This window comes from Prionailurus bengalensis, chromosome D2 (genome assembly GCF_016509475.1).
Source record: "Prionailurus bengalensis isolate Pbe53 chromosome D2, Fcat_Pben_1.1_paternal_pri, whole genome shotgun sequence".
In the NCBI taxonomy this organism is placed as follows: Eukaryota; Metazoa; Chordata; class Mammalia; order Carnivora; family Felidae; genus Prionailurus; species Prionailurus bengalensis.
The window spans coordinates 64528657-64556162 of record NC_057351.1 but is presented as its reverse complement, the minus strand read 5'-3'; the positions used below and the strand labels follow the sequence as shown (position 1 = coordinate 64556162).

General features: G+C 40.9%; 1 protein-coding gene across 5 annotated transcripts in view; it reads left to right on the top strand.

Moving 5' to 3' along the window:
- SORCS1 (sortilin related VPS10 domain containing receptor 1) overlaps window positions 1–27506 on the top strand; it is a 518222-nt gene that overhangs the window by 160163 nt on the left and 330553 nt on the right. For all 5 annotated transcript variants that reach the window (XM_043597466.1, XM_043597465.1, XM_043597464.1 and 2 more), the window contains exon 2: window positions 27064–27131. In XM_043597466.1, the coding sequence (XP_043453401.1) occupies window positions 27064–27131 (68 nt within the window). The remainder of the gene's footprint in view (window positions 1–27063; window positions 27132–27506) is intronic.

Sequence of the window (27506 nt, the reverse complement as noted above, 5' to 3'; positions counted from 1 at the left end):
GACTGATCATGCCTCTGAAATGAAGAAGCCACAGTGGTGGGAACCTCAAAATCTATACCAAATATTTGCTGATTCCTGGATTCTAAGGAGCCAGTGGACACAAACAGTTTTAAGATGAAAACAGATACAACCGTGTGTCACCTGCTGCTTACTGAAAGGGGAAGAGTTTGTGGTTTGTATTTGGCCCAAGCAAGGAGTAAAAATACCTGAGCCTTCCATTCAAACACAGAAGGAGCACACCCTAGTGATCAAGAGTATATATGAGAACTAAGGAATTTTCCAGAAGTCTAAGGGAATATCTAAACTTCCTCATGCTAATAAAGTTAAGATTCCACAAGCCCCAGATGATTGGTTAGTAATTTTTTAACAACCTAATAGGAGGGAGGGAAAAAAAAGTCTTCATACGAGGGTAACAAAATCTATTTCCTTCCAATATAGTATCTATGATCTTCTATGAACAATAAAAAGTTACTAGTCATATAAAGAAAGTGGAAAATGTCACTTATGGTGAAGGCAATAAGTTGTCAAGAGAAACCCACCTGAAAACGCCCTCGTTGTTAGAATTAACAACAAAGACTTTAAAGTTGCTTTTATAAATACATTCAAGGACTTAAGAGAAAAGGTGGTCATACTGAGAGAGTATAGACGGAGGTGTTAGAAGAAAAATGACAACTATCAAAGAAAGAGCCAAAGGGAAAAGATCCTATATAAAATGAAAACAAGTATTAGATGAGAAGGTTGTACAGAGAATAAGGAAATACTCATAAACTTGAAGGTATATCAACAGGAATTATCTAACCTGAAGAGCAAAGTAAAAACAAACAAAACAACAAAAACTTCTCCACTAAAAAATTAAAAAAAAATAGAGCTTTGGTGAACTGTGAGGGGGAAAAAAAGCCCCCAAATTTGAACAAGACATTTAAATATTTAAGAGGCTCAGCAAACCCCAAGTAGGATAGATACAAAGGAGACCACAAAGTATCCTACCCCAAGTAGGATAGATACAAAGGAAACCACAGTTAGCTATATCATAGCCAAGCTACCGAAAAACATTGTGTTTCAAAATTCATTTTGGACAAGGCTGCTATCTAATATGGAGTTGATTCTTAAGGAGCATTTCATGGTTACATTACTGTTACCAGCAGAACACAGGATGTGGGAAGAACCTGCTAGGCCTGTGAACAAATAGACCAGAATTTGAATTCTGGCTCTGATGGTAAATGAAAGAACCCGTGGAGAAAGGGGCACCCTATGTCACATTTCCTCATATGTGATATTGTCAGTAACCATAGTAACCCCATAAGGCTGTGTGACGCTTGGATGATATAATAGGAGGTGCACTCACTTAACATAAGGCCTCATGAAAAGCAGCCTGTAAATGCTCACCTCCTTCTTTTCTTTCTTCTCTCCAGGCATTTAGAGCGCCTTTGAGTATACATGATTCTGGCTATTCTGTGGCATATACATAAGGGTATATTTTATGAGAGAGAAAAACTAACTTTCTAATTCCAAATCAGAGGCCTCTGGTCATTTCACCTTGATTTTTTAAATATTTCATATAATGTTTCCAGTTGCAAGACATGTTTCCACTTTACAAGGGTTTGGAAGACAAACATGGAAAACACAGAACTCTGAAAATTTGATGATCCATATTTTTAAGCAACTCGGAAGGTGGTTCACGTTTGTTAATGTTTTCATTCTTATTTATGTGTCTGTGAGGTTTCAGGATCGAAGGCATCTCTGATGTATGTTTATAAGTATGTGCCTGTAGAGATAAAATTCACTTCCATAGGGGTGCCTGGGTGGCTCAGTCGGTTGAGCGTCCAGCTTCGGCTCAGGTCATGATCTCGGGGTCTGAGTTCGAGCCTCTTGTCGGGCTCTATGTTGACATCTCAGAGCCTGGAGCCTGCTTCGGATTCTGTGTCTCCCTCTCTCTCTGCCCCTCCCCTGCTCATGCTCTCTCTCTCTCTCTGTCAAAAATAAATAAACATTAAAAAAATTCACTTCCATGCCTTTCAGTACCACATGAATGATGGTGAGAATAGTAATTCTTGGGATTACGAATGGTGATCACTATGTTCATTTCTGTAGAGTTAATTGGTTTAGCTATGCCTGAAGCTTTGCAAGGAGATCTGGGAAGTACCTGAGACATTGCTTAGGCAATTTACATGTTAGTAAATAAGCTTGTGTCACTGGAAATATTTCTAAACTGATTAAGAAGTAAACTAATCACTCTCAGCTATAAATTATCATTCCATCCTCTTAAAAGTCTCACCTTTAAATTATTGAGATAACACTTTGGTGGGACTTGTTTTAGGGTTTTTTTTTATAATTGACTAAAATGTATCAGTCTGTTTAAATATATGGTCCCTTATTCCACTTCCATTCCTCTGATATATAAAATACATTGATAATTTCCATTAACACAGAAATTGGTAAAAGTTATTAGCTTTTGCATTTAAAAATTTTTAACAACTGGCCTTAAAAATTGTCATCTTTCTTAATAATTATCACCCTATGCATGAAAGTTAGATGTGACCTTTACAAGTTGTCTTTAGGACCTAGGACAACTTATAGGTAACAAGAATTTTGCCATTGATTCCCCTACTGGAATATTGGGTATTCCACCAAATATTGGGTATGTCACATTGCTGCTGTTTAGGCGACTTAGGCTTCTGTTTTTCTATTGCTGCTGTTTGTATGGAGTTTTTCAATCTGGAAGTTTGTGGTAAAGTCAAACACACAGATGGCAATGCACTGTATGAAGGTACATCAATGTTTACGAGTGGTTACTATTCATAAGAATGGCTATTAATATTGGCAAAGGCTGGTTGCAAAGACCATGGGGAGTGTTGCTTATGGAACTCTAGTAGTGATTAAAGGCAGTAAATCCTTGGGAAGCAGTAAGCACTTTTTACTTGAATGGTTGACCATATTCGATCATTACATAACAAGGAAAAAAAAAAGCAATGCTGTTTTTGGTAGGGCCCCCACTGTCTTAAGGAAAGAGAAAAAAACTCTGATTTTCAAAATTCTATGCATTAGGTTGCCTGCTACCTATAGGATAGATTACATAAGAAAATAATATCAGGGTGTAACAGCATACATAATCATTCTGAATTAGGCAGTAAGCTGTATATTGTCAAAATAGCTATTGAAAAGTGAGCACAAGTTTGAGTGTTCTTTTTTAGTAACACCTTTGGTATTTCATTAATTTGACCAATAGTCACAATAATCCTGTGCCAGGAAGCTAGTCACTCATGGTGTAAGATAAATGGAATAAGGTCTCTGATATCAAAGAGCTCTCCCCAGACTACCTTCAGGAATAATCAAATGTTCTTTATTTGGTTATTTTATCTCCTTAAAAAATATGAACTCTGGGAGAACAATATATTAATGGGTAAATTTTAACCAAATTCTGATATTATTCCAATAATATTAAAATGAAGTTCTGGGGGGTGCCTGAGTGGTTCCGTCGGTTGGGTGTCTGACTCTTGATTTCGGCTCTGGTCATGATCCCAGGATTGTTGGATCTCTCTCTGTCTCCCTCTGCCCCTCCCCTGCTCACTCTCTCACTCTCTCTCTCTCTCTCTCTCTCTCTCTCTCTCTCTCTCTCTAATTTTTTTTTTAATTTAATGAAACTCTGGTAAGCTACAACCAGGAACCCAAACTTTGTCTTTTCTAGAATATTTGATTATCATGTTTGTATCTTTTACCTGTGATCCTGACCTCTTTAAGGGACTGGGAATAAAGTCAAAAGCACAACTGAGTGCCTTGAAAAGATAATTTGCTTAACTGTGAGTTCTGATAGATTATTAAAATGGTAATAATTTGATGAAAGAGAAGTCCCCTTCCTCTCCCCACCCCCTCCCCACTTTAAAATCTAAATTAGTTTTTTCATCCTTGAAACTGGGCACAGTCCTCTGTTTACATTTCCACATTCCATGGACTAACATACTGTGAAATTTCAAGCCTAGCTGTCTTGGCTAATGAATATACAGTATGTTGAAAAAGTATGATTCTTAGCTTGGAAGACAGAAGCACAATTTTGTTAACAATTCCTCCATATCAATATTTATTTAGCTCCATATGTGTGTGTGTGTGTGTGTGTGTGTGTATGTGTGTGTGTGTGTATTCCCCCTAGTGGTTTATATATATTAATGTTATTCTTATAAGTCAGCACAGCACAGTGAGAATCTTAGGCATTAAGTCATGGCTGAATCTGAATATTGCATTTCCCTTGATCAGATTTTAGTGATAGCCTTTCTTGTGGTTAAAGAATTCAGTTTAGCCTCTTACACACAGTCTAATCCAAGACTATGTTCTATCTCTTGTAATTATACCTGACCATTTCCAGGTACCAAAATCCTTAGATAAATAATTACCATGCTTTGGCTAATGTATTGATGCCTGAGTCTTGCTGATGGGATTTGAAACTCTACACAAATGATGAAAACCAATAGATTTGAGTGGGTCTTGGGGTCAGAAACTTAGTAACCCTCAGTGAATGTTCGGTGCTAATAACGTTTTCTGAGCTTCTCACAGGATTTCCATAAGACTTTCAAACCCTAAGGGACATAGAAGAATCAAGCAGCTCAGAATGCATTTACAGAGAAGAAGATGACAGGAAAAACCAACAAACAACAAAACAAATAGGCTGTTCAATGCCCCCCTTGCTTGGTAATGAGGAGCCCTGTTCTACCTGTCTTCTCTTTGGATAACTGGTTATTTTTCTGAACACTGCCTTTTTTAATATGCTCCAGTCTAAAGTTAGGGACAGGAATAGAATTCTCAAAGATGAAAGATCCATTATTCTTTTGAATCCTCTGAGGTTATAAGTACCCTGGAGAAGTGATAACATCAGCAGCCTCTATCCTCTATTTTGGAGGCACATTGGTTGTATGAGAAAGATCATCTGCATCCCTAACATTGACATCATCTCTGATGACGTTCTTTACCTAGAGTTTAAATAAATGAGCTTCAGAAAGTTGCCCCAGAATTTTCTTCATAGCCATGGTTCATTGGAAGTAGTGTATCTAGTGGCCATAGTTTTTTTTTGTTTTGTTTTGTTTTTTGTTTTTTTGTTTATTTGTTTTTTTTGGGTTTTTCCTAGTGGCCATAGGTTTTATCAGGTACTCAAAGAAATTTATACCCCGCCTAAAAAAAACAGGGGCAATAAGCTCAGAACTCCCAATCTCACTAGAATTCAGATTTAATTATTCTCCCCCACTGAAGCATTTGGACAGACTCCTGGCAGGCCACAGTTACAACAAACACATTCTTGCAAACAGGTTGAAACTCCTTTAGCTTCTAGTAGTTGGTGCATTTCGGCAACATTTGCCTCGCATTTTATTTTATTTTTTGGTTGGTAGGGAAAGGATGGGGGTTAAACCTCTTGTATCCTGACAACATAAATAACATCTTCCGGACCAGTGAGTTCCTGCAAAATAGACTTGATGAATCTCTGCTATCTGAGCTGTGATCTTTTGATTGGTTCGAATCCCTTGAAACTTAAGGAATTATTTACCATGTTCTACCCTGTTTTTTTTTCTAATAAACAAAGGAAGCCTTTAGTTCAAAGTTCAAGGAATCATGTTTCAATGAAATAAATTAAATCTCTCAAGAGAATGAGCATTGAAGGAGAAGAATGAAAAATTGATGACCTATTAACAGTTATAATTCTCCACCTTGAATTATTGACAGCATATGACATTATAACCTTACAAATTGCAATCTATAAACAGTGTAGAAAATATGACCTTTGCGTTACAACTGGTCTCACAAAGCCTTCGGCTTATTGCAAACAGCTGCCACCAGCACATTTTCTTGTAGACTGCAGAAAAGAGGGGATGCATATAACCGGAGAACTGGATGCTATTTAGAAAGAGCTCAGCAAGGCCACTTACAGGCAGAAGTGATGGATGGTGAGTGGCAGCAAACTTCTCAGCCAGGGTGAAGGTATTAGAAGTTTTCTTGTCATTGATTTACAGTCACCAAATAGAAAGAACTAATTAGCCGAAGTTGGTTGACTTAGCACTTTTTCTCCTCCACTTTTGAAACAGACAGGGACTTAGAATTCATAAGCAGGACAAAGTAGCTCCAGGGTATTTCCACCGGTCCTTCTACCAACAGTTGTTCTTGAGGATAGAATGCAGCTAGAACTTGGATATGAGATGTGGGTTGGTTTTTACTCTGTCACAAATGGTAGAATAAACGTTGAGACTTTTTTTATGTGGCTTTGGGGGGGGGAAGGTAAGTCACAGACACACAGTAGTATATGTTTGTTCTGATATATTGCATTTGGATATTACCCATGGACATGGTTCATCATATTGACCCATCATCGTATCGGACTTGTTCTTTGTACTTTTTCCTCTTGACTCAGGGAACACCTTTGTTAGGTTTTTCAAACATCCCAACTGTATTTGTGGTAGAATACCCTCAGAATATTGGAAGTAGCCCTGAAGTCATGAGAAATGAGTTTTGTCACTGGTTCTGTCACCAACTGAGCATCGACTTGGACAATTCACGTGACTTCTCTGGGCTTCAATTTCCCCTCATGATTTCAAACACAATTATTTAACGCTTGATGGTCTACTGTGTGTCAGTGCTTAACATAGAATATTTCAGTTAATCCTCATAATAATGCTCTGAGACCCTCTGAGGAGCTGAAATTATTCCACACTTCCCTGATGAAGAAATTGGAGCGGACAGAAGTTAGGTCACCTCCCATGAGAAAGTGGGAGAACCAGGGCACCATCCTGGCAGTTCCAAAACTCAGACGTTGATATCAGAGGTCACAAACTCACATGAATGCTAGCACCACGTGAGTGGTGTTGGTGAGTAATAGCAAGGAGTTTGCTCCAGTGAAAGGCGAGCCCATGTTTCATAAGGGGGAGTCAACTGCTGTATCCTGCTAGCTACTTATGCTTTGTGGGGATATGAACCTGATACTGCTAGTTTTTCTGATATTTTTCAAAGAGAAGTGAGAATTCCAATTCTGTGTATAAATTCCTCGTTTTTAAATGTTGGCAATTTGATCCACTTTGTTTTTAAATCTGGCTGATGGCCAGTATTGTGTAGGGCAAACAAACCATGATTTGGGGCTGCTGTGGTTTGACCATCATCTGTGTAATGATCTACGACTTAAACACTGCCTCCTCTGCTACATTATAAAATGGCAAATTAGGACAAAGTCATCTCTAGGTGTCTCCTAGCGTAAAAATTCTGTATACTTCTTTGATTATCTCAAGCCTCTAGTTTCTATATATGCGTCTTTTCAAATTGCTGTCTTCCAAACTTTTTAGGAGAGCTTCTCCCAGATGCTTAACATAGTAGACCCTGTCCTGTCAAAGATGTCTCTAGTCCTCTTTTTTTCAAAACTTTAAAGAGTAACCCCCTTAGATTATTCCTTGTTCTTTTTCCTACAACATCCAGGGACTCCCCCCTTCCCCCCAGCACCCCGTAATCTCTCTTCCTTTTGTTCTCTTCTTTCCATTTTTATTCCTACCACCCTGGTACAAGCCTCCAAATTTTTGCATCAGCACATTTAAATAGACTCTTAAATGTCTCCTTAACTTTCAGACACTTACTGCTCTAATCCAGGGTTTAGCAAACTAAAGTCTTAGGGCCAAATATGGCTCATCACCTGGTTTTGTAAAATGGTTTTGGAACACAGCCACACCCTTTTGTAGACAAATTGTCTATGGTTTGCTTCCATGATACAGCTGTGGAATTGAGTAGTTGTGACACACATGTTGTGGTTCGCAAGCCTAAAATATTTACTATCATGTTCTTTAGGAAAAAGTTTGATAGTACCTGCTAACCCATTGCTTACATAGGTGTCAGATTTAAAATACATCTTTGCATCTTCAGTGTTGCGTGCGTCACCTCTGGGCTCAGAATCTTAAATTGTGCTCCATATTTCACCATGTACACACACAAGAAGAGTTCTAGAGATTTCTCATCCTAGCATTAGAGACCACCCAAAAATTACCTTAGTGTGTCTTTACAACCATCTTTTTCAAGCATCACTGTAATCTGTGATCAGGCTGGTTTAAATGATGAACCACAAATATGCCGTGCTCACCCGAACTCTGAACTTTTGAGAAGGTGCTGCCAGCGGCATAATTTGTGGCCCATCATTCTTCGAACTATGGTATTCAACGGACACTTAGTTCTAACCCAGCTAATTGTTATTGAGAATCTACCGCGCATCAGGGATGGCAGTTGGCTTGCACGTATAAATAATTTCATTCGTTGTAAATTGACTCACATTTTTACCCAGACGCGTCTGCACATTGTGTAATTATTCATTGTCCACCTACCAGGGGTTCTTTTATGTCCTATTCCATCTTAGCACAAGAAATTATACTTAAAAATTCAACAACTAGATGACAACCTGATGGAAGAGACAGGTAAAAAGCAATGACAGTGGTGTGCCTCAGCCATAGTAGAAACACACTACGCTAAAGAATCGTAGGTGAAGCTACACAGAGAGCCTGGGATGGCTTCACGGAGGAGACGGCATCTGAGCTGGGTACTGGAAACTGAGAAAGCCCCAGAAGCCTGAAAATCCATGGTGGTTCAAAGAATAGCAGGGAGGCCAGGAAGGCAGGGTGGCAAGGAGAAGTGGTACCAGATAAAAACTGGAAAGAGAGCGGGTGCTATATAGAATGGACCTTCGATGTCCTGTGGAAGAAGAGGGGATTAATTTAATCCTGTTGGGGCAGGCAGACCTTGAGTGTTTCTAAATAAGAGACTGATAATCAGATTCTGCCTAGATCATAAATTCCTGGGTGGCAGAAATTACATTTTATACCCCTTTGTCCCCCATAGGGTCTATTGGCTCTGCCCTGAACACAGTGAACATTCAATAGAGAGTTGTTCATTGATTAGTTTCTTCCTGAGGGTGAAACATTTTTGTGTTGGCTGGTAGCCAACAACATTTTGAGTTTTGTCTGAGCTTGATAAAATGCTGACACCAAGATAGTTAAAAAAAAGGGGGGGGAGAGGCAAATATCATTAAGTTGACAAGAAGCATCAAATTCATGACATTTCTCTGTGCCTGTCATCTTCACCCCAGTGGCCAGAAGTGTTGTTTTCAGCTTTCAGCAAATTTTTGACAAAATCGAAACTACCTAAAAGAGGCCAAAAATTTATTCTTTCTTGAACCACTCACGGCCGAGCTGGGGAATATTGGTTTTCTAAATTCTTTGAGGGTGACATGTTATTAATTATTACTATTTAAGCCAGAGGGAAATGAGATGAAGTTCATGGGATGGAAGGCTTCTGCTCTCCCTCTGGGTGTGTAAACAGTGAGCCCTCAGCCCTCTGCACCGTGAGTGACAGGAATTATCAGCCTGTACTCATTGTCACCAGTTGCAAGAAATAATGCAGGGCTGTAGGTGTCTCAGCTTTAAATGTCAGACCTCAGGTCATTATGTTTGTGACGTTGATTTTTTTTTTCTCAAAGAAAAGACATTTCAAAAATTTGTAATCCGAGCTAGTTTAGCCCTGTGGGAACTGTTTTGCTTCTTTCCTCAACCCAAACTAGAGTTATGATTTCATTCTGAGAACTTCATAAAGTTGGGGCGATAGGGCAGTTCCACTTTCCGATTTGACTGAGAACCAGAGTCATTCTTTTTCTTTTTAAGTTTATTTATTTATTTTGAGAGAGAAAGTGCTTGTGTGAGTGGGGGAGGACCAGAGAGAAAGGGAGAGAGGGAGAATCCCAAAAGGGCTCTGTGTCCGATGTGGGGCTCAATCGCACAAACCACGAGATGGTGACCTGAGCCAAAATCAAGAGCCGGATGCTCACCGGAATGGAGCCACCCAGACACCCCAAACTGGAGTCACTCCTGTGACCCGAACCAGTTTCCTTTGCTGTGGTTCCAGTGCAGACAAACTTGGTAATTAGTAAGACCGGTAAAGAACAGCCTCAGTAGCCTTGCCTCACTACTAACCCTGGTTTCAGATTCTGGTCTTTGAAGCCAACTTATCTTGGAGGCACAGCATCTCCCAAGGGTCCGTGGTCATCCTGCATCCCTGCTGATCCTTCCATAAGCCTTTTGTCACTCCTCCCTTCTCTCATTTCCTTCTCCTGCCTCCCTGAGCCCTACCACATCCAAACACACCCTCTCCATCCAGAGGGCATGTGCACATCAGGCTTACACTCCTCTGGTCCCACGTGATTTGCAGCCCCCTTGGCTGGACAAGCTCTGGATACAGTGTAACCGCCTCTGAGAAGAGTGTTCAGATTCCCATCTTCCTACCAGGCAAATCCTCAGAGTGTTTTGTATGCACCCCTATCTTAATGCTTACCACACCGTACTTATAAAGGGGTCTGAAGCCCCCACCCCTCAAACAGTGATCAACTCAAGGGCATAGAACTCATTGCTTTTTATATCAATAGTGTATGCCAGACTCTTAAGTTCTGTTCTTGGCCCACAGTTGTTGCATGAAAAAGATAGTAATAGCTCTGACATAATAATAAGTGACACCCTCCTAGTCATGGCATCAGATGCATTAGCAGAAGTAGGTGCTCATTTAAACCTTGTGAATAAAGGGAAGGGTCTCCTTACTGAATCTCACTCAAACACAGCCCCCTTCAGATCCAAATGAAATCCCAAGCAAAATGCAAGGACATCACCTTTATCTTTATTGCGCTTGCCTCCCCGCCAGGCACTGCCATTCAATAATTCTGCCAAGTGGTATCTTTTCCTCACGACAGAGTGCTAAACAGTGATTTATTGCTTGAATACACATTGCTTTCATGGAAGTGATTTGTTTAAAACAACAGTAAAGCACTAAATAAATTATTCATTCCATGCTAATTCTTCACTTTTATGTGCTGTAGTAAGCGTCAAAATAAGCAGCCTGTGGGGCATTTTATTTTTGCCACATTAATCTTGGACAGTTTAAAGGAAAAAAAAATAGGAGGAAATCTAAAGAAGAGGTTCCATTTTCAAGAAAATGTTTTTTTGCTTTTTTTTTTTCTTCTAGCCCCCCTGCAGCAGCCAGGCAGTGAGTTCTGGTAGATGGGCTTCCCCTTCCCCCACGACTGGACCCAGAGAGGCCCTCACCCTCCTCTTCAGCTCTGTGAATAGCACGCCTCCTTTTCTCCACACAGGGCCATTCTCTGTGGCCCATTCCCTGTCACAGGGCCAGACACTGATTCTTTCCTGGGAGATTTGCATTTCCTAGGGCAGACAGGGTGTGAGGTTTCTATATTTCACGAGTGTCTTGATATAGGATTAAAGGATTAAAAATTGAGAGGAGCAGCAGTGACATACTTACACATTTTTGCAACTGATTTCCCACATGGAATAGAGATACCTTTTTTTTTTTTTCTAGTCTTATCTTTCTTTACTGAAGCCTGTTTCTTGTGTTTGCAGTGGGGTCATTTGAGTGACTTTCAGGATTCTTCATTAGCAGAGGGGGATATAGACAGTCTTGTTGTAGATTCTTGAGAAGTTTCTCTCCTCTTTTCTGAACATGACCCTTCCATGTTTTATACCTGCCGGGGGATGAGGAAAGTTGTGGCTCTCTGGCCTGTGGCGTCCACAGAGGTCTCAGCAAGAGAGACGCAAAGATTGATCCCTCAGCTCAGGACGGAAGAAAAACGAACTCAGCCCATCCTTCAAGCCTTTGCTCCAGATCAGAAGCCAAGAAGATCTAAGCTTACATATGTGTGACCCAAGCCCCAGGCCATCCCATCTCATGTGTAAGAATAGCAAATACTATCCTCCAGCATTGTAAAATGAATTAAATGACATACTGTGTGTAAAGCACCTGGCTTGTAAGAACTTGAAAAGATCCCATTTGTATCCAGCTAGGGATTGCTCCTTTCTCTTTGTTCCCACAGTACTTAGTATCTACAGCACTCAGCTCTGTGTGTCTCCCCTTAGCTGTTATGTGCAGTGAGGGGAGGTATTTGTTTTCTCTGTTTGTATCCTCAGTAGCACTTAGAAGAACAATTATGAATTGTGGCAGACCTAGAAAAACAATTGAATAGATGATAGATAGATAGATAGATAGATAGATAGATAGATAGACAGATAGGTAGACAGACCGAGCTTAGCATCAGGCTGATTAAAAGCAGGAAGTATACTCTTTGAAACTTTCTGAATCTCTTGTCTTTCCCTCTCCAAAGAGGCCATGCAGCATGGTGGTTAAGTACCTGAGCTCTGGTCTAAGTTTATTTGAGTTCAGATACCAGCTTCCCACTTATGTTCTAGCTGATGTTGGGCAAATTCCTTAAATTCTGCCATCTGAAAATGGCAAACAAACAAATAAACAAATGCAAGCATTGGCTTTATAGGATAGTTAAGAATGTATATAGATTATATTATTTAAAATGCTTAGCACAATGACAATTTTTTTAAAGTACTCCCTAAAGTAAACTGGTGATAACAATCCAGTTAGAAATGGAATTCTAATTTTATTAATCTTATTCAATAGGAAAAGGGAGGGAGGAAGAGTTCACTTGACTAAGCACATACAAGGAATTAAAATTGGCTCTGTAACCAGAATCCAGCCCTCTCATCTTCTAACTTTAGGTCTCCAACCTGCCACCATACTTGATTTGACTTTGTCCCATTGTACAGAGGATGCAGTTTTGAGTGCCCTTTAGGAAATAGTTGAAAAACCTGGAATTCAGATTCTGATCCCAACTACGTACCCTGATGTTCTTGTACTTATACAGGGCTCCCCATTTCTAGATAGAAGAAATTCACACAAGGGGAAGTAGATCTCTTCAGTTCCTGGCCAGCTTTTGGGTATCTTGCATGAAAGCTTACACTTTTGAATGATAGCACAGAAAAAAATCAGTAAACCTTTGGATTGGTTCCTAGGCATATTTTATAACTACCCAGCCCTCCCAAAAGAGATATACAACATTAAATTATCTGTAGCATTTAATCCTTTAATCAGCCTAAACTTTCAAGAGGAAATTCAGTGTTTGGAATGTCATCCATAAGATAACAATTTCAGGAAATAGCATTGCCCTTGTGTTACAGTTACTCAGATTTTTTTTTTTATCCTGCTTTTCTAGATGCTTGCTACAATAATTGCTCACGTAACTGGAACGTGTTGTTTATGCCTGGAAAAGTCCATTACCAATATAACTACAGTCAGTCAGTCAGACCACTAACAAATATTGAAGTTCTTTAGGTCAGGCAGGAGAACATTATGTCTGGGTTCACATGCAGTTGTGAGCATAAAGGACCATTAGAAGCGTAGTGACTGGAATGTGCGTGTAGGAGCCATGTTCTACTTTATGAAATTTGAACTTTAAGATCAATGGGAGGCCACACAGATATTCCAGAGAGTGGGGAAAAAACAACATTGATCTTTAAAAAAAAAAAAAAGGTTACAGTGGTAGCAGGGCAGAGGGTGGCTTGAGGGAAGTGAGGTGAGAGGGTGGCGGCATCGTTAGAGGCACTGGAGCAGGCCAGAGCAGTGAGTGGGGGTTAACGATAGAGGCGGTTAGGGCTTAGTGACTGATGAGGTTTGGGGAGAAAACAGGGGGGTCGAGTGAAGGCAGGCTCAGAGCTCTAGCTTGAGCAACGACAGTAGCATTTACTAAGCCTGGCAGCACCAAGAGCGTAGATGGAGGTGCTCGACAGTGGATGGTATTACAATGGGAAGAGACCTTACAGATGGGTAGTGTAGCCATGGAGGAGACTGAAGCCCTCAGTGTCAGAGTTCAGGCTTACGTCCATGTGTCCGGGTTCACAGCCCAGGACCGCTGAAATGATAGTTGCTTCGAAAAGATCTAATGAGCATCTCATGTGGAATCCCATGCGAAGGTGGCCAATAAGTGAAGCCAATGAAGGTCAAGAATGAGAGTCTTCACAGGCATGGGCTCCTTCGCAGGCTGGGTGTTTGGGGGGGAAGCTTCGATTGTTTCAGGCACAGAGGGAAAGCTAGGGCGCAATCAGAAAACAGTTCTCTTTTCTCATTTCTGCCAAAATTGCCTAAAGGTATCTCAGAAAAAAAAAAAAAGTGTGCAGATTTTTAAGGCACTGGCAATTTGCTGTGATCTAATTTGTCATTCTAATAAGTGCTGTCTGTTAAATCTCGTTTTATTCATAATTTTGTATTCTGTTTCTTGAAAAGAGGCCTTCAAATTGTAGGACTGTCATCCCCACAAAACCGTGTCTAGGCCTGATCCTACTGGTCACATTCCTCAGTTGACTTTTCTTTTTCTTTTTAATGTTTATTTTTTGAGAGAGAGAGAGGGAGGGAGGAAGGCGCAGAGAGAGAGAGAGAGAGAGAGAGAGAGAGAGAGAGAGAGAGAGAAAGAATGAGCAGAGGAGGGGCAGAGAGAGAGGTAGACACAGAATCTGAAGCAGGCTCCAGGCTGTGAGCTGTCAGCACAGAGCCCGATGCGGGGTTTGGACTCATGAACTGTGAGATCATGATCTGGGCCGAAGCTGGACGCTTAACCTACTGAGCCACCCAGATGCCTTCCTCAGTTGACTTCTTGTAACTCTCCCCCATGTCAGAACTGGCCCCCTCCAGTCCTTCTGTTCATAGGAGCTCCTGCTCCTATAACCGAGTCAGCATATGGCATGCTGAGATTATTCCTGACTCTGAGAAGCTCCTGATTAAGAACAGATTCTTCTAAAAGTATAACCTCCACCATTTGTCAGACAAGGTGGTTAGAGTTACATGATCTTTTCAGTCCTTCCTAATTTTGTCATCAGTTTCCTTTAAAAGAGTGACAAAATGCTAAATATTTAGTCATCCAGATGCCACTGGAGAGGATTAGAACTGGAATCCTATGGAAGCATTTTGGTTCTGTGATTAAATTATAAGAAATGCATGAGAATCACTTAACTTCCATAGGTTTTTTTTCTTCCAACAGAACACTTTATTACTTATTAATAAGTTTTACTTGGGATTTCCAGATGCTATTTAAATTTCACTTTCAAGCCAGCTTTTTTAAGTTTTGAATTTCCTCTCAGGCAAATTGTGTCCCATGACACCTTAGCACTCAGACAAGGCAAACAAAAGATCTATTAATAAAGGTCAGTTGTTATTGATTATTTATTTATTTTATAAAAGACAGTAAAATGTTTCTCTTCCTCCCTGGTTCACCTTAAGACTTCCCCATGGTAAAGGAAAATATTTGAACTTACCGTGTTAACTATCTCTGATTTTTTGTTCTTATTGCTTTTGTTAGTTTCACTGAATGGTAAAGGAGAAGAGAAAATGAAAAAAAAATACAGCCTGTATTCTCATTTTTTAATTTCATTTTTCTTGAGGTTCCTCTTCTGACACTTGGATCACCATAAGATGCATGTCTCTGTTTATTAGCTTCCTGTTAGTATGTTATGTTAACCTTGAAAAATAATATTTTAAAAAATTGAGTTAACCTCTTCAGACCCATGAATAACAACATAAAAACCAAGATGCAAAAGTGGAAAAGGAATGACTTGGGTCATTTCTTTGTATTGAAGCTTAATATCAGGAAGCCTAAGAACAGAAGGGCCCCTCATCATTAACACACAGTTTGCTGCTTAATGGTGTGTTCATCTCGTGTGTGGGTTCTCACATAGGAAGAGTTTAATATTTAGATAGTGTCTCTAATTCAAACAGAGAATGATTTGAGAGCTTGGAGGTTTGTATTCCTCAGATCAGTGTATCAGGGATGTTAAAAGGGAACTTTTCCATTTCTCACCTCCCTTCTCTCTCTCCTGACAAACTCAGGTTTTTTCCCCTTTTACTGAAACATAGGGGTTTCCTCTCTTTCTTTTCTAGATTTCTAGAAAGAAGATACTGAAAGAAATGTCTTCTTACTGTTTTATAACTCCTTATTTGTGTCAAATGACATAATTCAAATAGGGATTAAGTCAAAGGAGGATGGTCTGTTCATTCCTTTCTAAAAATAATGGAGGGGAATGAGGAGATTATGGTAAATACTTTGTTTCTTTAAGAAACATTTGGCTTGCATGGGTTATCCTATGTGTTTTCCTTGAACTGTGTCTCTCCAAACTATCCACTGAATTCCCTGCTTCTGTTCCCCCATTCCCTAGCCCATTTATGTTCATGTCTTGAAGCTCTGCCTGTAGGTCTTCCCAGGTCTGTTTAATTTTTCTATTTTACTCTCCCTATATAAAGAGGGCTTGGCTTGAATATGCATTTTCTCATATATTGTACACTTTATCTTGGTACTCTTTGAGGATTACACTGGTACTGGTATCATGCTTTTTTCTAGGGGGAAAAAAAAGATCATTTAATTTAGTATCTCTCTAGTTCCCCTGGTGTTAATGCAGATGACTAAAATAGAGTATAATTTAGAGCAGAATAATTTAGAGGAAGGAGACTATGAAATGGTTAATGTTATCCACTAGATATGGATATATGCTTTGGGAATTATCCTCTTCTTTTTTTTTAAGAGACAGAGAGAAAGTGAGGGGAGAGGGAAGACAGAGAGAGAATATTAAGCAGGTTCCACACTCAACATAGAGCCTGACACAGAGCTTGATCCCACAACCCCACGACCCTGGGATCATGACCTGAGCCAAAATCCAGAGTTAGATGCTCAACAGACTAAGCCACCCAGGTGCCCAAAGCCTATTTTTTATTTAAAAAAGGAAGAGGAGGAGTAAGAGAAAGAGGCAAGGGTATGTAGGACTGAATTGTGAGCATTGTGAGATTAACAGATTTTGGAGAGAGTTGTTTTTTTTTTTCTTTTTTTGGAGTTGATAGTATCCGTCACCTTGGAGAATAGAGAATAAGTCCTATTTTCAAGATTTGCTTCAAAGAACAACTTAAGTCCACTGGATTTGTTTGCTAAATACAATGACCTAGCTCTAGGAATAGAGTATAATAGCCTTTTATTACATGCATTTCTTTGTTAGTCACTACCAGGAGAGAACTTGACTTTCAGCACACAGAGTGGGGAGAGATGTGAGTTGCCGTGAGTGAGAGCTGCAGTTTTCCTCACGTGGAAATTCCTGGGACAATGCTCCCCAGCTCATGTGCCATCAGTGGCCGCACATCTTAGCTGCAAATGACCTCTAGATGGGAACAGACTCAGAGGGAGAATATAGCAAATTTTACTTAAAAACATTCTACCTTCCACAAGGACTGTTCCATATGCTGTGGTTTGCTCTGTGTCTCCCGGCACAGAGTCAGTTATCTGTCTATCCCTGTGTCTGCAGCACTGTTGGCTGTCTGGTCTCGTAAGCTCCCCAGGAGAGGTGCAGTAGCCATCTAACTCACACCATTTCAGTGTCATTCAGAGGATATTACATAAACAAGCATTACATTAAATTAGGTGTGGGCTCTTAGAAAACATGAAGACCATTTGGAATTAAGGACTCTCCAGGGGCAAAAATCTACTGATTGCTTTCTGGCTGGCCCCACACCCCAAATTCACCCCACCCTTTCTACTGGTTTTCTTTTCACACTGAGTTTGTATGTTCTGGATTACCGCCATCTGATGACTTAAAATTCCTATGTATGGTTGTTGTGTGCGCCATTATACTAATCTTTCAACTCCCTTCTGAGGTCTCTTACTCTGATTTAGCTATTATTGATTTCTCCTCCCTTTGATGACTCAAATGGAGCTCAATTCCACATTCACTTAACTCTTCTGAAAATGAAGATACCATAAGCTGTTCTGTTGAAATCTTCACTTAGATGTGCATGCATTCATTGTCCGGAACCCTCATCTGGAGGCTGCCAAGTTCTGTGATTGAAGTAGAAGGATCATCTCCTAACAATGAATTTCACCAAGGTTCAAAAGCTTTAAAAAATAAATTAAAAACAGCAAATGGAAATGCCATTTATGTAAAGTCAGTGAGGAATTAAAACTCAAGTTTGTCTCAATGAGGAAAAAAAAATATCCCAGGGATGTCTGAAAGAAGGAAGAGTAAAGGAGTGGTCTGTGGCCAGTAACACGTCTGAAGGACAATAGGTCTCCAATACTTTTGAATTGGACACAAAGTGAGGACCCAGTTCTGTCTTGCCTTTAGTTACCGGAACACTTAATTAGGATAACATACCATGAGGGTAATGAAGCACCGATAAGAGTCTATGTATAATGTGAGTTAAACTTGTCCACCACTTACCAGCTAAATAATTTAAATCACTTAGCCTCTTTGTGCCTCAATTTCCTCATCAGAAAAGAGAGAGACAGAAAGAGAGAGAAAGAGAGAGAGAATTACTTGAAATGCCCTTAATATTTAAATTTGGCACACGGACTATGCATCCAGTAAATGTTAGATGTTATTAATAATAGCAACTACTTAAATTTGCGGAGTACTTTAACATTTTCACAGAATTTGTCCACTTCTATTGTTTGTTTCTCCCATCTCTAAGAGACTAAGGAGAGATAACATTATCTCTTTTTTTTTAATGTTTGTTTTTAATGAGTCTGTTCAATATTTAAGTGACTTCTTTGAGGTCACACAGTGACAGACCCTGCTAGTTGTTCTTTGAGGTCACACAGTGACAGATACTGCTCAGCAGCCTCTACCCACTTTTCTGTTACTGGCAGGGCCCATCTCTTACCATGGAAAACAGCAAGTCTATCCCCAGACCTCTATCCTCCTTGTTTTCTCCACTTTCATTGAAGCCATGATGTGGCACGTGGCTGAATCCCTGGTCATTGAGACAGCAGAGATTTTGCTCCGAGGGCTTTGGGAAAGAGTTTCCTTTATAAGCTAAAACCCAAACCAAACCAAACAAAACAAATGCAGATATACACTAGAGGTCCTTCTTTACTTCACTGAGTGTGACTGGGTCTGCATATGCTGCAAAGAAGTGTTATGGCCGCCGTGTGAGTGAGGGCACCCGGCACTAAGTATTGACTCCATCAGAGAGGACATACATACATATATCGTGTGGCTGCTTGACAGCATTGTGAGGCTACATTAGTCCCGGAACTGCGTAAACTGTGGACATCTTGTTATATGAGACAATATATCCCATATTATTTGAGTTATTTTTACTATTCTGTTGCTTGCCGCCAGAGACATGCTAACAGATATGGTGGCTAAACCAAGACTCAAAGTCTGGTCTTCTGATTCCAAAGTGTTTGTTTGCTCATTTATTTGTTTTCAGGAGAGCATAGTGTTAGCCTATAATTAAGGCCTCCACAGAATAGCCAGATGTATGTGTCTATTCCGATATTCTGTGCGTCCTTACCCCTAATTTAAGCCTTAGCTAAACTCAAGGACTTGCTCTCTGCTGACTCCTCTGTGAGCTTTCACACCTCAGGACCTCTATCTTCTCGCTCCCTTCCCTTAGAAAACCAGCTCTGTAGCCTTTCGTCTCCAACAGAATCATACACATCATCTGGGATTTGTCTTGACTGTCTTTTTTTGTAAGAGTCTATACCCGATTATACTTTTCTTTCTTCCTCTCTCAGAGATTCAAACAATTTTCTCTTGCGTGTGACCATCTGTGTACAACTTAGTGTGACCTTAGTGACCTTAGTGTGACCATCTGTGTACAACTCTGCCTCTTTACTTGACTGTGAGCTTCCAGGGATGGGTCCTGAGTCTCATTCTTCTGTTGTGTCCTCACAGCATATATATATGTATATATATTTTATCCTTGCCTCTTAAGATGGCTTAATAAATGTTTATTGAATTAAATGTGTAGAATTTTAAAGCCAAAAGTTCTTTCTTCTGAAGAAAGCTCTCATTTTCTGGGAATTCTAAGAGGCTCTTATCCTTGCATTCATGACCCCCCTAGGATTTGGGAGATCAGTGATATCATTAAAGTTATATTCATTGTTTTATGCTCATAGATTTTATTAGATCAGATTCTTAAAGAATTCATAGCTACTCAAAAGAATTAGAACTTCTGTTTAAGTTAGAAAGTTGAATAAATGCTTTCTGAGCCAAAGACACAATCTGGAATATGCATATTTTTAGGAAAACTGCTGTAAGTTTACTTTTTTTCCCTAAAACTGGAATGTAAAGAAAACAACCCAAAAGAAAACAGATTTCTGGCTCTTGGACACCCCTCTTTATATTTTATGCAGTTATTCAGTCCCCTGAAAGATTGCTCCAGATCTCTTCAGACCTTACAATTTTTTGTCCCCATATCACTTCTATCCACATATTTAAAAATATCCAACCAAATGGTCCTTGGCAAGCAGCTGTAGTAAGGAGAGGTGGCCATCTGAGATAGAGCAAACACCAGGTGAGGAAACACCAGGGCATGCTGGAAGCTGGTGGAGAAAGGACGGAGGTAGTCAGCTTTCATCCCTGAACCAACCTGCTGGCATCTTCAGTGTGGCTTTGCCATTGTGCACCCAAGCAGGACTGTGGCCCAGCCCAGGTAGGTGGAATTATGAACAGTAGCATGGTTGAGTTCTATGGAACCTCCCCATGTGTTACAATGACAGAAACACCTGCCCAGGCCAGCCCTGAAGCACCAGTAACAGAGAGAAATACAAAAGAAAATGCCTTGTTTTATAGAGCAGGACCTGTGTCACCATCTACATTATTCAGGAACTGGAACTGTAGACCTTCAGGAATGAAAGAGACTTTAGGATCTTAATGCCCAAACAGCTCACTGTCAAGGAGGCCAAGGCCACCCTTTTGTTTTCTTTCCCTGGGATTAGAATCCACTTCTGCAATTGGACACAGAAAAAGGAAAAAATAAAAAAAGGAATGCAAATCGTTAATAATTGAAAAAGAAGGGGACATGTGTTGCTTTTCTAGGATTTGCCAGAGTTGAAGACGAGTTGAGGTAAAGGGCAGTGGCCAGGCCAAGGGTTCTGATAGAACTCACCTCTCCCTAAATGTCCATAAGTTCTCCCACAGTTACCTGGCCAAAATTCATTGTTTAAGAAGAATAGTAAGCTTGTTAGACCAGCTCCTCCTTCAAAACATTCTCAGCAGCCCTCTATCAAGCAAGTTGCTAGTCTGCTCCTTAGCTAAAGAATTAGAAGAGACCACTTACAGGGGGAATATTTACATTCTTCTTAGGGAGTAGGGGGAATGGGAGATTCATTGATGCCCTAACCTTCCATCTGCCTTCTTCTGGGATACACTGTTTTAAGTTAGCACGGGAAAGGGTCAGTACACTGTGTTTCTTCCTTAGGAAAAGAAATGGAGAATTCCTATCCTTCTACTTGAGAAGTGTGGAATAAACATTGGTCTAGGAATTAATACAGTTGTTTTCACAAATATATTGTGTAGAATCAGGTTACCAGGAAGGAATTTTAGGGGGGTCCTTAAATGTGTGGGTTTTCATTTCTAAATGATGTTTTTCGGTTAATTAAAAAAAAAACATGCCGTCACATTCAAAGGTGTCATCTGGCCAGCTACTTGGCATACTGGAGGCTGCCAATGTGTAAATCTAGGGTGCTTCCATGTTAAGACAGCAGAACGCACACCTGGAAATAAGACTTGCCCTGACGTTTTGCTGCAGCAGAATATTTTTTCCTGGGTTTTGCTGTTTTACACTAGAACACTGTTAATAGCCATCCATATACTAGTGTGTCTATCTCTATGAATGTTCCTGTTTCATAACTCAGTGCAGAGGGAAGTTGAGGTTAGATGAGGGGAGGGGCATATTGGCCTTTTCCTGCCCCCCCGGGTCCATTGTGATGGTTGTTCACCCCCCACGACCATCTTTATTGAGGAATAATTGACAAATATAATTGTATATATTTAAAGTACACAGTGTGATGATGCTTTGATATACATATGCATTGTGTAATGGTTGCTAAGATAGAGATGATTAACATATCCATCACCTTGCATAGGTATCTATCTCTCTCTCTCTCTCTCTCTCTCTCTCTCTCTCTCTCTCTCTCGGTGAGAATGCCTAAGATCTACTCTCAGTAACTTTCAAATATACAATATTGTATAATTAATTATAGTAGCCCTGCTGTACATTAGAGACTCAGAACTTCTTTTTAAAAAATGTTTTATTTATTTTTGAGAGATAAAGCACAGATGAGGGGCAAAGAGAGAGGGAGACAGATAATCCAAAGCAGGCTCTCAGCTGTCAGCACAGAGCCCGATGTGGGGATTGAACTCACAAACTGTGATATCGTGACCTGAACCAGAGTTGGATGCTTAACCCGCTGAGCCACCCAGGTGCCCCCAGAGCCTCAGAACTTCTTATAACTGAAAGTTTGTACCTTTGACTTGGATCGCCCCATCTCCCCTTCCCTCCTAGCTCCTAACAGCTGCCATTCTATTCTGTCTCTATAAAATCAGTTTTTGTTTGTTTCTTTTATATTCTGCATATAAGTGATACCATACGCTATTTTCCACTGTCTTATTTCACCTGGCAAAATGCCCTCCTGTTTCATCCGTGTTGGCAGAAATGGGAGGATTTTCTTTTTAATGGCCTAATAATATTCCATTGTGTATATGTGTATATTACCACATGTTTTAATGTGATGATTTATTGGCACCTATGTACAGAGGGTTGGGTGAGAACTGGAGTTGTTGAGTTGGTGGAATTATTCAGCAGGAGCTTTCTTTGAAGACTGTGGGAAAAGAGGGAGTAGTTTGGTGAGACCAAATAGTATAAATTTAGCTCAGTCCTGGGAGGAAGCCCATGATCACTTCCTCAAAGAACCTCACTCGTCCCTGCACAGACCCTGGCATTGTTTCCGGCACCCTCCCACGACAGTACTTGGAAAGAGTTATTCGCCATGATCAAGTGGGATTTATTCTTGGGCTGCAGGGCTGGTTCAATATTCACAAATCAATCAATGTGATCCACCACATTAATAAAAGAAAGAAGAACCATAGGATCTTTCTGGTAAATGCAGAAAAACCATTTGACAAAATACAGCATCCTTTCCTGATAAAAATGCTCAAGAAACTAGGGATAGAAGTAACATGCCTCTACATCATAAAGGCCACATATGAAAGGCCACAGCTAATATTCTCAATGGGGAAAAACTGAGAACTTGCCCCCTACAGTTAGGAACACTTCAGGGATATCCACTACCACCACTGTGGTTAAACCTTCTAAGGAATTAATGTAACAGCTTGGAAGGTTGGCTTCAACACGCTCTTTATACATATGGACAACGTGAAGTTTCCCCCAGTAGCTTTGTAAGCAATGGATATGGCAGGAAGGAGCCACAGCAGAAGAACAGGACAGATGGCTCCTAGACTGGTTGGGGAATCCTTCAGTGTGCCACTGTGGAAAGTCCCAGAAATAACTGGGTGCTGAGATCCTGGCAAAGTGTAGGTAGAGGTGGTTAAGCCACTGACAGTTGGATTATAGCCATTTAAAGAAAGTATCCTGGGGCCCCTGGGTGGCTCAGTTGGTTAGGTATCTGACTTTGGCTCAGGTCATGATTTCTCAGTTTGTGAGTTTGAGCCCTGTATCCGGCTCTATCCTGACAGCTCGAAGCCTGGAGCCTGCTTCGGATTCTGTGTCTCCCTCTCCCTCTGCCCCTCCTCCTGCTCGCCCTCTGTCTCTCTCTCAAAAATAAATAAACATTAAAAAAATTTTAAAAAAGAAAGTATCCTAAGATTTAAAGAGGAACCTAAAAAAAAAACCTTTACCATATGGTCATCACTTATTGTTTGGAATCAGGGATATTTTGGTACTATATTAATAAAAAAATATATGGAAAGAAATGCAATGCTGATGAGCATTCCATTTTGTGTGTGTATCCATCAAAACAGTCTTGCTCTCTTTGATTGGATTTATAATTAAAAGCTGTGCAGTTAGGCTCAGAATTAAATCTATACAGGAAAGTTGTTTACTGAATGAATAAAAATAAATTACTATTTATGTATTTTAAGTACATATAACAGTTCACTTGATGAAAAAAACTTCACAGATCTTTTTTTTTTCTTTTAACGTTTGTAAAATGCACAAAACATATTAGACAATGGGTCCAGAAGAGGCAGGCCATTGCATTTTCCCCTTTTTTTCATCTCATACTGGCAGTTTAAGTTGTGGTCCCTTTAACAGGTACTAATTACATTAAATACTATTGCTAATTAACCAGAACAGAAAAACGAAGAACCCACAACAAACCAGATTAAACATAATGATGGATCACTATCCAGGAATATGGGGTAAATATGAGGGTAAATAATGCACATAGACTGTGAACTGGGGAAAAAAGAGGAAGAGAGAGATTACAAAGAATCCATTGGAGACACAACTAAAGGTTAGCAGTTCCCCCTTCTTTCTTGCTCTCATTCTGAGAACAGAAAGATGAGATTGATTCAAGCAGATATGCTTTGGAATGCCAGAAAGGACACCTCTTCTGGTGCAGTATTGATAAACTGCCTGAGTGTATCAGTTGCATTTTAGTTTTACTAGCCCCTCAAAGAGAGTCAGGGAGTGGATTTTTACCTCCCTGCCCACCTGCCTGTGAATTGTTTAAACAGTTTGTGTGTGTGTGTGTGTGTGTGTGTGTGTGTGTGTGAGAGAGAGAGAGAGAGAGAGAGAGAGAGAGAGAGAGAGAGAGAGAGAGAGAGAGAGAGAGAGACACTCCGCACCATTACCTGCTGGGTTAAAAGCTTCCTTCTCTGGGGCCTCTCTGAATTCCCTTGTCAGATGGATGAGAGATGCAGCCTGTGCCCAGCTGAACTTTATTATTTAGTTTCCTGCTGTATTGTGACAAGAGAGCAACTACCCACAAGTGCTTTATGTCCACACCCTCATTTTCTTGGTGAAGGATTCGTAGGCCTCTTAGGTAAAATCCTACCAAGCTAGAGTGGCAACATCACTCTGTGTCTTCCAACAAACAGCCACCCTGCTGCCACTGATCAGTGTTCCTGGAATAGTGGTGATTGAAATTTAACACTTAGAGCAACTTAATTGGCACGCAGACCTGTTAAGCATATGCCCCCACCATAGGTGCACCATCTGATGTACCCATAGGGTGCCCAATGTTTCACACATGCTCACATTTTACTAAAGAAGCAAGTTTTGAGGGGCACCTGGGTGGCTCAGTTGGTTAATCTCCTGACTCTTGGTTTTGGCTCATGGTTTATGGGTTTGAGCCCCAGGTCGGACTCCTTACTGATGGTGCAGAACTTGGTTGGGACTCTCTCTCCCTCTCTTTCTGCCCCTCCCCTGCTTGTGTTCTCTCTCTCTCAAGAAATAAACTTTAAAAAAATTAAGAAAAAAAGTAAGCAAGTTTTGAACAGTTCCTTGAAGGAAGCCTGTGCTGTGGTTTAGGACAGGGGTGGCCTTAGAGCATGGGTCCTGAGATCTCTGCCCATCTTTGAGTTACCATATTTCTTCCTTCCTGTGAACTTGGAACAAACCTAAGGTTGTAGAGTTCCAGTTTGCTTGCTGTGAAAGAAGTGTTGGGGATCTGCTCATTAAAGCTTGTGCCTTAATCAAGCCCTGTGCTAGCAGAGTGGAACTTGGAAGGATTCAGCATTCCTTGGCAGCTTGCTGCCTTGGAATTCAAGGTTAGAATGTTTTGTGCTCACTGTGACTAGAACTGATCCCTTGGTCTTCCGGGAAAATCCTGGAAGTCGATGTCAACATTTTTCTGCTGAATTGGAAACAGCAAGCCTGGGCCAAATGCTCTAGGCTATGAGAATTAGGAGAGAAATGGAAATCTCAACAGAAAACGGATCACACCTATAAGTTCTGGTCCTTATGTAAGAAGAATAAATGAGGGCTGGGAAATCACTGGTTAGGAACTCACTGCTCTGTTGAATCTTCCCAAGTGTCCTGGTGCTCATGAGCTCTAGGTACCCGGGGGACCCTTGGCGTAACTGCAGATGTCTGGAGAAGCAGCCTTCTCCAGCTGCCATGCTGAGTGTCAGTAGGACCGAGGAGGGGTAGATCAGCTGTCTTTCAACCTAGGTTTTGTTTGGTGAGCTTGTCCTGTCCTAACTGGATCACAGACCAGCAGGCCCCGTCTGTATTTATGTTCTCCTGGGCATCGGGGGGGAAATCCTGGGTTCTTAATAAATGGTTAATGAATTTTGAAAGAAAGAACTAAGTAGTTGGGGTTCCTCTGAGTGATGTGGACAGCAGCACTGGGCTCAAATCAGATGGGGGTTTGCTGTGACGCTAATGAAGCTGAAATGTCAGTATCCCTCAACTGCAGAGGCCCCTTCCTGGGACCCGTCCCTAAGTTTAAATTCATAAGTTTATATTCTGCTCCTTATGGAGGGTTCCCCAAATCCTGTAAGCTTCAGGACCCCACAGAGCATAAATATGCTCCTTTTAGAATGTTCTTGCTGAGCCCTGTGGAAGCATGGATTCCATCCAGTGGCTTTCCCAGAAATTGTGGAGAATCAGGAAACATCAATAAAGCCAAACCTACAAAGCAAAAGAAAGGGAAGGAACTGACATTTAAAAACGCTATGCAAATTGAAGAATAATTAGCATGTATTACCTAATTTAACTCCGCACAGCAGCCCTTTCTAGGCAATAGCATTACTGCCCCCATTTCTTTAGTAGTCGGGAATATTGAGGTTCAGAGAAGCAAAGCATCCTGCCCAGTGTGGTACAGATACTAGGGCTGGGAGCTACAACATTGACCTTTCTCTTTCCTGACCATCTGCTCACTGGCCCCTTGCAGGGTGCACATTTGACAGCTTTGCTAGTCTTCCCTGAAAGCCTTAAGCCCACTAGGGTAAGGATTGCCTGGATGGGCAGGTAACGCTTCCTGCAGGATACAGAGAGAAGTTGGGGAGGGGATCAGGTCTGAGCAGTTTAAAGGAAGGTACTGGAGGGGTGCCTGGGTGGCGCAGTCGGTTAAGCGTCCGACTTCAGCCAGGTCACGATCTTGCGGTCTGTGAGTTCGAGCCCCGCGTCAGGCTCTGGGCTGATGGCTCAGAGCCTGGAGCCTGTTTCCGATTCTGTGTCTCCCTCTCTCTGCCCCTCCCCCATTCATGCTCTGTCTTTCTCTGTCCCCAAAATAAATAAACGTTGAAAAAAAAATTTTTTTTTAAAATAAAGGAAGGTACTGGCAAAACCCTTCCCCAGTCAGCATAAGCAATGTTGTAACAATTCATTCAATTATGTTAAGCACCTATTAACGGAATCCTGAGTCCTCCCTTGGGCCATTTCACAGCTATGAGATTGTAATTGTTGGAGACTAACCGTGATCTCTTCTTTTGCCTTCAGGTGATTCTCATTTTGACAAAGCTGTATGACTATAACCTGGGGAGCATCACTGAGAGCTCGCTTTGGAGGTACGTAGATAAAGTGAGCTAACGGTTACTGTGTTCCTTGAGCATCACACCCAAGACTGCTCTCCCTCACCTCCTTTTCCCTGGTGGGAGGATTTTTGGTTATGTGTTCTTGTTGCCTCCCCTTTTTGCTGTTTGCCTTAGTCATGGGTTGGGATTTATCTCCAGGCAGGCCAGATCCTTCCTTCTTTCTAAGTTTGTATTGGTCACAGCTCTTTTTGCAAAACTGTTCATCAGGTTGTCCTGACGCATTTGGGTTCCCCTCAGTTCTCGCTGATCTTTGAGCTCATTGGAGCAGCAGTGAGGGAATGCAGGTGTCTTTGAAGAGGAGATCAACCTCACCTCTGGTTTTGCAGTGCCCGGGGAACCTTCCAGTGT